The sequence below is a fragment of the Convolutriloba macropyga genome, unplaced genomic scaffold (assembly GCF_964194025.1).
Source record: "Convolutriloba macropyga unplaced genomic scaffold, txConMacr16.3 SCAFFOLD_1019, whole genome shotgun sequence".
Classification (NCBI taxonomy): domain Eukaryota; kingdom Metazoa; phylum Xenacoelomorpha; order Acoela; family Convolutidae; genus Convolutriloba; species Convolutriloba macropyga.
The window spans coordinates 56,568-66,801 of record NW_027450849.1 but is presented as its reverse complement, the minus strand read 5'-3'; the positions used below and the strand labels follow the sequence as shown (position 1 = coordinate 66,801).

The following is a 10,234-nucleotide window of genomic DNA, read 5'->3' as shown; positions in this document are numbered from 1 at the left end:
CAGGTTTAGACGAGTCTCCTAAATTAAAACCTCAACTAAACCTGTGTTTTTTTTAGTTCAGAGTAACCAATTTCAAAACTTTCACAAGAATAGAATAAAATGTCCAAAGTTTTAGTTGTCGAATATGCTCGTGATAAAATGTCTGAATTTCTGATTTCAAAAATCGTCGCTTGCCATTCAATGATGACGAAATTTTCTTGTTTGGCTGAAAAATTTGCGAAGGCTTGTTTAGATACCTATAAAGATGTTTACAAGCAAAAAATATATATATATATTTTTTTGTTTTCAGCTTGAATGCCACGAGATTTGGTCCGGCATGCATGCAAATAGCAGACACGACCTTCAATGACGAGGAGGAAAAGATCAGACAAGCTGCTGACATGTGGAATTTCAAGGTCAAATTAAATATCTTCACTATTTAGACTATTCAGTAATCAGAGCGAACGATTAAAGCTCAAACAATTGATTATTGCATTATATGTTTCTGTATAATTCGCTTTCTATTTTTCTTGGCTTCGAAGTTCTATGATCTCGATGTTTTTGGTATCCGTCATTGCCTTTACTGTATATTGAATCCTTGGGTTCAATTTGGATCACATCCCATTATTTAATTCTGATAATTCTGATATTGATACCATATACGTTGTTTCGACTCTTTAGAGGTCAACTAAATTAAATGTCAGCAATTGCAACGTCAGCAATAATAATAATAATAATAATAATAATAATAATAATAATAATAATAATAATAATAATAATAATAATAATAATAAAATAATAATAATAATAATAATAATAATAATATTAATAATAATAATAATAATAATAATAATAATAATAATAATAATAATAATAATAATAATAATAATAATAATAATAATAATAATAATAATAATAATAATAATAATAATAATAATAATAATAATAATAATAATAATAATAATAATAATAATAATAATAATAATAATAATAATAATAATAATAATAATAATAATAATAATAATAATAATAATAATAATAATAATAATAATAATAATAATAATAATAATAATAATAATAATAATAATAATAATAATAATAATAATAATAATAATAATAATAATAATAATAATAATAATAATAATAATAACAATAATAATAATAATAATACTAATAATAATAATAATAATAATAATAATAATAATAATAATAATAAAAATAATAATAATAATAATAATAATAATAATTAATAATAATAATAATAATAATAATAATAATAATAGTAATAATAATAATAATAATAACAATAATAATAATAATAATAATAATAATAATAATAATAATAATAATAATAATAACAATAATAATAATAATATAATACTAATAATAATAATAATAATAATAATAATAATAATAATAATAATAATAATAAAAATAATAATAATAATAATAATAATAATAATAATAATAATAGTAATAGTAATAATAATAATAATAATAATAATAATAATAATAATAATAATAATAATAATAATATAATAATAGTAATAATAATAATAATAATAATATATAATAATAATAATAATAATAATAATAATAATAATAATAATAATAATAGTAATAATAATAATAATAATAATAATAATAATAATAATATAATAATAATAATAACAATAATAATAATAATAATAATACTAATAATAATAATAATAATAATATAATAATGATAATAATAATAATAATAATAATAATAAAAATAATAATAATAATAATAATAATAATAATAATAATAATAGTAATAGTAATAATAATAATAATAATAATAATAATAATAATAATAATAATAATAATAATAATAATAATAATAATAATAATAATAATAATAATAATAATATAATAATAATAATAATAATAATAATAATAATAATAATAATAATAATAATAATAATAATAATAATAATAATAATAATAATAATAATAAATAATAATAATAATAATAATAATAATAATAATAATAATAATAATAATAATAATAATAATAATAATAATAATAATAATAATAATAATAATAATAATAATAATAATAATAATAATAATAATAATATAATAATAATAATAATAATAATAATAATAATAATAATAATAATAATAATAATAATAATAATAATAATAATAATAATAATAATAATAATAATAATAATAATAATAACAAAACTGATACTGCGATTATTTGATTTAATATTTGAAAGCAAGCGGATATGTAACCTGAGGGTTATAATCAGAATAGTTTACTTAACAAAAATGTTAACAGATTTAGCAAACGTGCTTGCTGAAGTGCCCCTAAGAATTTAAATCCGAAGGGTTTGGCGTTCTAAAAAATCTGCGTTCTTGAAAATTTTGTTACGTAGAATAGCGCATAAAAAATCCTTTTCAAAAAAAGTTTAAGGAAACTTCAAGCATACGCCTACATTTTTTGTTATCGAGATATCCAGGTGAGGGTGCGGAGCAATTTTTTTTATATTAACTTTTTTTTATTAATTTTTTTATTTTACACTTTTTTTGTAAAACGGTACGCCAAAAATTGTCCGAACCTATTCTGTTTTGCTCCCCAGTGTTTTTTACGCCCCAGATGCAATCTATACTTTGTTTTATAGCACGTTACTATTTTAAGAAAATAGTACGTGTGCCTGGGGGAATTAAAGATATAAGCCCACTAAACTGGGGGGATGGGGCAAAACAGAATTGATCCAAGCATCTCAAAAATTCTATCGCAAAAATATTCAAGTAATCCACCCAGACCCCCTCCCCCCAAATATTTAAGTATTCTACCCAGCCGCCCCAAAACTTTAACTCAAAGCGGATGTACAATTTGTTTTTAATATCAAAAAGTTTTGCTTCGTTAACTAACTACAACCCAATTAGAGGGAATTAGAGTTATGAACAGAATAATAGTATTAAAAATATACCAGGAATTTGAGAATTGAGTAAGGTCTCACAACTTTCACGAAGTGGTTGTAGAGCTTAAATTTAAGGTTGACAGCTTCTTATCAGATTTGAGTTTAAAATTTTTAGATATGAATTCGTATTGGTTTTTTCTGTAAAATATTTGATTTTTGATCGAAATCACTATTTTTAATTTAAACATTTTTTTGATAAGTAATATTCGACATTGAAGAGTTTATTCTGCTAGTTTTTTCAATCGTTTACCTTGATAAATCATTGCTTATTGCGTTCTGCAAAATTCGAAAGAAGAAATACCAAACAGTTGTAGAGCTAATGATTCAAAATCTGTAAAAATTGCCTGATTTATCGCGTTGGTTAATATTTTGTACAAAATTTTATACAGCATAGAGCAGTTTTATAGCATATAATATCTGTACGCTGCCTTTTTTAGTCGTCTAACTAGATTATATGGTTTGATCTCTTTTAAAGCAACTAAAAACAAGCCTTAAACAATAAAAAATTGAGTGCTTTTTATTTCTAAGATATTGGAGAAACCCAACTGTGATAGTAACTAACTCAATATGTTGCTTTAAAATTAGTACTTTGAGGACCCGCAACAACTATCTTCAGAACCGCGGCCAGGCATGCTACCGTTGCACCAAAGCTCTGCGGAAGTATCAACTTTGTTAGCTTGATATATCACAATTGGGGTTATTTCAATATCACATAAGATCTTATCTGATAAAATTCTTGTGCATAGATTTTTAATTGCGTTTTAGATGATATAATGCGCGCGAATATTTTAATCAGATCATACACTATAAAAATGCAGAAGCACTGGGGATTATACTTAATTCAGCTCAGGTTTACCTTCTTGGCGTCCTTGAACAAATCTTGGACCCGTTGACAAAATTGCTTTTTTATTATAGTTTTCTACTGCGTAATCACTAAATTTTGCGATAAAATTAAATAGTGATATGTCACTTTGCTATTATCAGTAAATATAAGCTTTTTTCAACCTTCATTAAGTTTACATTGTTCTTTTACAAGGATAAGTAGGTTTTCGCCGTTTCTTTTCTATGATCAATGATTTAACTTACTATGATCAGTAATTTAACATCGCTTTTCTCAATGATTCTCAGGTAGGTTTGTGGCTGTTTTACAATGACCATTAACAAAATTTTTGCACCGTTGAAATTCAGGTTGCCTTGTCTCGTGTTCTCGTGAATGGCAGATCTCATTGGCCATCTAACGAGGCATTAATTTACTGATTTAGTGGTTTGCCAGAAAATATATAGGTTTTGACACCTTTTTCTCGCAAAATTTCACGCTGAAATTTGTTTTTCGTAGTTTATTTCGTAGTCTTAATTGTAGGTGTCATCGGAACTCTAATGTGGCATTAGTTACTTTACTGAGTTATTTGACTTCGCAATTTTTTAATTCAAACACCAATTATTTTTGACGAAAATTTGTATTTTTGAAATGCCCAGTCAAAAATGTGGATGAATGGGGTCATAACTTTATGTGCCAACCTTGTTGCAGACAGAGTACCAGATAGACGAGGACTGTCTCACTCTCAATATCTGGGCACCCTACAACCCAAATAAGAGGGACACCAAGTACCCTGTCATGCTCTGGATATACGGGGGAGGATTCTTCTCTGGAACCTCTCATTTGGGTTAGGTTTATCCGGATTTGGCTATTATATCATTGAAATTTTATTTCATCGAGTACCTGAAAATAAGAAAATTTTAATAAGAAAATAATCAAGAATTCTAAAAGTTTTAATTCCTATCATGAATGTATCAAAGTGTTTAGAATTACGAAATTGTTTAATTTATCAGGATGGGCAAGAGAGTAACCCTTTTCTGTTACAATTGGATCTTTTCCGTTTGTGCCCCCCCCCAGCTTAGTGGGCGCATATTATTTGCACCCCTTCAGACACACGTGCCATATTTTTACAAAATGATTTACTATGTAATAGCACGTGCTCTGTAACTGGGGGCGCATATCGTACTGGGGGGGGGGGCACAAACGGAAAAGATCCTTACAGTTTTATAGCAAAATGAAAATTTAACGTCTCCTGAGAAAATGTCTATTCAGAATTTGTTCTGTTTCAGATGTGTACAACGGGTACAGGTTGACTGCGCTTGAGAATGTGGTTGTGGTTACATTCAACTATAGATTAGGTAAGCCACTCGGTTCAGAAAGTCTTAGAAAGTATCTAAGCTTCTCCGATAGCTCTCACAATAATATCATCCCGAGTCGAGGATTTTGATGAAATTTATGTAAGAAATGCGCTAATAGCCGCTGAAAAAAATATTTTCCAGCGGATAAATCTTAAATATTTTAAATACATTTCATAAATAATTTCAGCACTTGTCAACACAAAAAGCGAATAATTATGTAAAGTTTATCCGCTGAAGAATTTTTGGTAGTGGTTGTTAGCGCATTTATTGCACAAATTTCACTACTTAATGCACTCATCTTACACAATTTCATCACTTATCATACGCATTTACAACGCTTTCCTAAACAAATTGGAAAATTTGTAGTTTTTTGAATTTTTTTGTACTTCGGTAAATACAGGAGCAGCACCGCAGGACTAAACAGCATTGCACCAGAGCAATCCAAATTAAAAATACAGTTGAGTTAGAAAACTGTCTACAAATTAATGAATTTTGTCAACTTTCAAGATAAAGCAGTTATCACAGCTGGAGTATATTGCCGCATTACTTGATTGAACGAAACGAGGTTGCATAAATTTACTGTCTTCCCTCTTCTTGGCCAAAATGAGAGTGTGACGCTTTTCAGTTGTTCTCATTTTCAAAGTATGTTTAGTTTTTTTTGTAGGGATTGTTTGAGTTGAAAAATCTTAAATTCTCTTTTATTCGAAGTTATGAAATCAGGTAAGAATTGCGCTGAAATTTCGAAGTGTTGAATTCATGCAAAGAAAGTGTTGAAATATGTGATGCATTTTTGTAAGAAAAGTGCTGAATTTATGTATGGAGTGTGCTGAAAGTGGTCAATTCGATATCTTTGGTAGTGGGGAAGTTATGTAAGTGATTTGCTGAAAAATATGTTGTAAGTTTCTAAGAATTATGTTGACAAGTGCTGAAATTCTTTTGTTCATCTAACTCAGAGCCTAAAATTAAATTTTCAATACATTCATTATATTGCTTACATAAGTTCAGCACTACCATTGTATTTCGTACAAATTTTTCCTCCAACACCCGCTCACACCTCGACCCGCGATTGAAAAGCGAATTTTCAAAGCATTGAAAATTTCCACTAACTGTGAAAAACTGAACGTTTTCTTGAACCTAGTTTTGTGAGATTTAAACAGAAAAGAAACATTGTGATAGTTGTTTTCAGGGTGTTGGAACTTAGAGAGAGAGAGAGAGAGAGAGAGAGAGAGAGAGAGAGAGAGAACGAGAGACAGAGAGAGAGAGAGAGAGAGAGAGAGAAAGAATGTGTGAGAGTGAGAGAGTGACAGTGAGAGGGTGAGAAAGTGAGAGGGTGAGAGAGTGAGAGAGTGAGAGAGTGAGAGTGAGAGTGAGAGAGAGAGAGAGAGAGCGAGAGACAGAAAGAGAGAGAGAGAGAGAGAGAGAGAGAGAGAAAGATTGTGTGAGAGTGAGAGAGTGACAGTGAGAGAGTGAGAAAGTGAGAGAGTGAGAGAGTGAGAGAGTGAGAGAGTGAGAGTGAGAGTGAGTGAGAGAGAGAGAGAGAGAACGAGAGACAGAGAGAGAGAGAGAGAGACAGAGAGAGAGAGAGAGAGAGAGAGAGAGAGAGTGAGAGAGAGAGAGAGTGACAGTGAGAGAATGAGAAAGTGAGAGAGTGAGAGAGTAGAGAGTGAGAGAGTGAGAGTGAGTGAGAGAGAGAGAGAGAGAGAGAGAACGAGAGACAGAGAGAGAGAGACAGAGAGAGAGAGAGAGAGTGAGAGAGAGAGAGAGTGACAGTGAGAGAATGAGAAAGTGAGAGAGTGAGAGAGTAGAGAGTGAGAGAGTGAGAGTGAGAGAGAGAGTGAGGGAGTGAGAGAGAAAGTGAGAGAGAGAGAGAGAGAGTGAGAATGTGTGTGTGAGAGAGAGAGTGAGAGGAGAGTGAGAGGAGAGTGAGAGAGTGAGAGTGTGTGTGTGAGAGAGAGAGAGAGAGAGTGAGAGAGTGTGCGAGAGAGAGAGAGAGAAAAAACAAACAAATGAAGTTTTTTTGCGCAAGATAAACTTGGCATAAAACTCTTTTTGCTAAGCGTAAACTTGGCTACAAACAAAATTTGACAAGAGAACGAGTTGCATGAGATCCCAATTATGACCAGTTGGGGTAATATCAACACAATTGGGTATAGCGATTCCAGTAAGGGATGCTTGTTCAGATCGGTTATACTAACCCATTTTCACAGTAGTAGCATCTGCTTAAATCTCCTAAGAGGGTATGTAGGGCAAAATGTCGACTTGACTTCCGCACATTAAGCAAAATTGTATCCAACAGGTCAGTAGCAAAAGTAATATTAAAATTTTTCCTTTCTCTTCAAATATTTTTTTATTTGTCACTGGTGTGACGCACAACCTCTATAGCCTATTTAGGCGAATCTGTTCCGATTCCAACTTGGATTGCGTAGAAAACTTAGCAAGATTTGGAGGTCAGGAGCTCAGGAGAAAATTAAGATCCTTGTGCATTGTAATCTAGACATTTTGTCAACTTTTTGGGGAATTTTTTTCTGATTTGTCTTTTCAAATTAGACAAATTTTGGTCATTTTTTTATTTGTCTGTTCAATATGGGTATTGTAAGTTTTCTTGTGCATAGTTGTATCAAATTGTTTGGAATTAAAATATTGATTATTTCATGAAAACGGGCAACATAGACGTAACTGGGTTTTTATTGTGTATTTATTGTGTATAGTATTTGTACTATTGGTTGACATTATTGTAGAACATTTTTGATCGAAATGAAACAAAAGTACGCCATCCGGATTCCTCTGGACTCCTCCGGCTAAAATTTGAGCATCTGAAATAAAAAAATGTTCATACTATTAAATTCCCTTGTCTTAACTAATGGCTAATTTTCCCCTCCTCATAATCGCTTACCATTATCATCATAACAGCAGTCAGAAGTTTGCGCTTATGAAAACAAAAATTTTGTCCACGTGGGACAAGAAAACATATCTGAAAACTTTTTACTGTACTTTTTAAGGTCTGTTTGGATTCCTATACTTGAACTCGTACGAATCCCCGGGCAACATGGGTCTGTACGACCAGTTGGTGGCCCTCTCGTGGGTGAAGGAGAACATCGCGGCATTCGGGGGAGACATGGAGAGAATAACCCTGTTTGGAGAGAGTGCGGGAAGTGCCAGTGTTGGATTTCATATGCTGTCTCCACTCAGCAACCATTTGTTCACGTCAGTACCGCAACAGTTTCAATACTTCTCTGGATCTTTTCTGTTTCGGTCATCGGAGCTTTTTGTGTCATTCAGCTATCATATATGCGTTGCACTTTACTACGTAAAAAATAAGATTTTTTCTGTTTCGTCCTCCCAGTGTCCTTTTTCCATCCATAGGTTTCCTTGAAAGTCCGTAGGAAGCCAATTGGACATGTCATTAGTAAGTCTTAACTTGAATTGTTCTGTTCTGTAATTAACATAAAACAAAGCAAAAAATGCAAAAATCGACATCGAATGATAACAATGCGAAGTTTTTTTGGACTGTACGAAACAACGAATAGACCGAAAGTAGCCTTTCTATTGCTGTTCATGCACTAGGAACACGTATTTGTTCCGAATATTATGGATATGGGTAATTCGACAAAAAAAAACTAGACCTCTTTAAAGTTAACGAAGATTGTGTCTGCAGTTTTTAGGTGTGTTAATCCGGGAAAAATAAACAAAATGGACTAAAGAAGCTTATTTTGTGCTGTTTTTGATGGAAAGAGGCTGAATTTTGAACAATTTAGCAGAAATTTGAGCCAAAAAATTGGATCAAACAGTTCAACACTTCTATATTCGGAGGTAAACCCAACAACACTATCTTTAACAATTTTAACATATTTTTCAGTAAAAATTTCGAAAAATTGCGTAAAAATACGGATAATGTGAACAAAAACAAACGAAATTCAGTTAAAAGTTCAGAAAGTGTAAACCTCAATAACTCTGTGGAAAAAAACAAATTCAAACAAACTTTTATTTAAATATTTTACGCTGGACGGGCTTTCTAATGATACCAGTTCAACCCTCTACGATGAATATATCGATCGGCGAAAAAATTGACTGAACAAAAACCTCTTTGAGTATAAAGCTCCCCACCAACGAAGCTTATTCGGAACAATAAGAGGACAGGGTTTGAAAATTGGTGTAATGGTAGCGAGAAGTCTACAGCAAAGTGTGCTCATAGGTGGTTCTGATAACTGACCAGATTCTCAGATTCTTAAGTATAGACAACACTCTATCAAAAATCGCACCAGATTCTGGTCAGAGACAAAACTTGGACAGTAATCTGATCATATGTGTAGTGTCACGTAATCTTCGAATAAAATGCATAAATGGCTGCAAGTAAAACAATCTTTCATTTTGTAGTCATTTGATTTTCTTAGTAATTATTCCAAATTTTTGATGTTTGACATCAGGTTAAATAATTTGCACCTACATTGCATAAATTATTTCAGTTTCAAAACTATTACAAGAAATTGAAGAATCATAAAAGGGGTTTAGAATGATTTTTTTCGGAAGTAAAAGTCAGGAAAAAAATGATCGAAAACAATTTTGGTTTCAAAAAAGTTGTACAAATTGTTTTCCTTGAATGGTTTGATCAGAACCAATTTGTATCGCAACAAAATTGTACACTTTCTTTGGTTCATTAGAGGTAGCTTGCAGCTGTTGCTGACTGTCCACGGTGCAAGATTTGTAAATGGTCTGATAAGAAGGCGAAGTTTAAAAATCAATTTTTATCAGAGGACACGAATGTCTGTGTTTTCAGCCTGGTTTTAGTTCCCTGGAAACACTAAGTGACAAATAGTTCAAAGTGACCTTTTTAATTTCTTTTTCAAAATAATTAAGATTCTGGTAATTTCTGAAAATCATATTTGTGTTGTGAAAGCTGAGAGTTCTCGTTTAGGTTTTCGATGAGTCAAATCTGAAAAATAATCAACACATTTTGTAGAAGGAACGGGACTGAAGCACCGATCAGGTTTTTCCCGTGGAAGACGTAGATAAAATGGAATGAATTGAAAATGCGTGATATTGATTCAACGCCAGCAGCTTCAGACTAACAATACATAACAATAATAATAATAGTCCAAATGTTGCATCTCAAAAACAAAACTTCT

The 10,234-nt window shown here is 30.6% G+C and overlaps 1 protein-coding gene across 2 annotated transcripts in view; it reads left to right on the top strand.

Moving 5' to 3' along the window:
* Positions 1–283: 283 nt before the first annotated feature.
* The window catches only part of LOC142356204 (acetylcholinesterase-like), a 42,626-nt gene continuing 32,675 nt past the window's right edge, over positions 284–10,234 (top strand). For both annotated transcript variants that reach the window (XM_075408158.1, XM_075408157.1), the window contains exons 1-4: positions 284–395; positions 4,465–4,600; positions 5,043–5,111; positions 8,111–8,315. In XM_075408158.1, the coding sequence (XP_075264273.1) occupies positions 321–395; positions 4,465–4,600; positions 5,043–5,111; positions 8,111–8,315 (485 nt within the window). In that variant the 5' untranslated portion in view covers positions 284–320. The remainder of the gene's footprint in view (positions 396–4,464; positions 4,601–5,042; positions 5,112–8,110; positions 8,316–10,234) is intronic.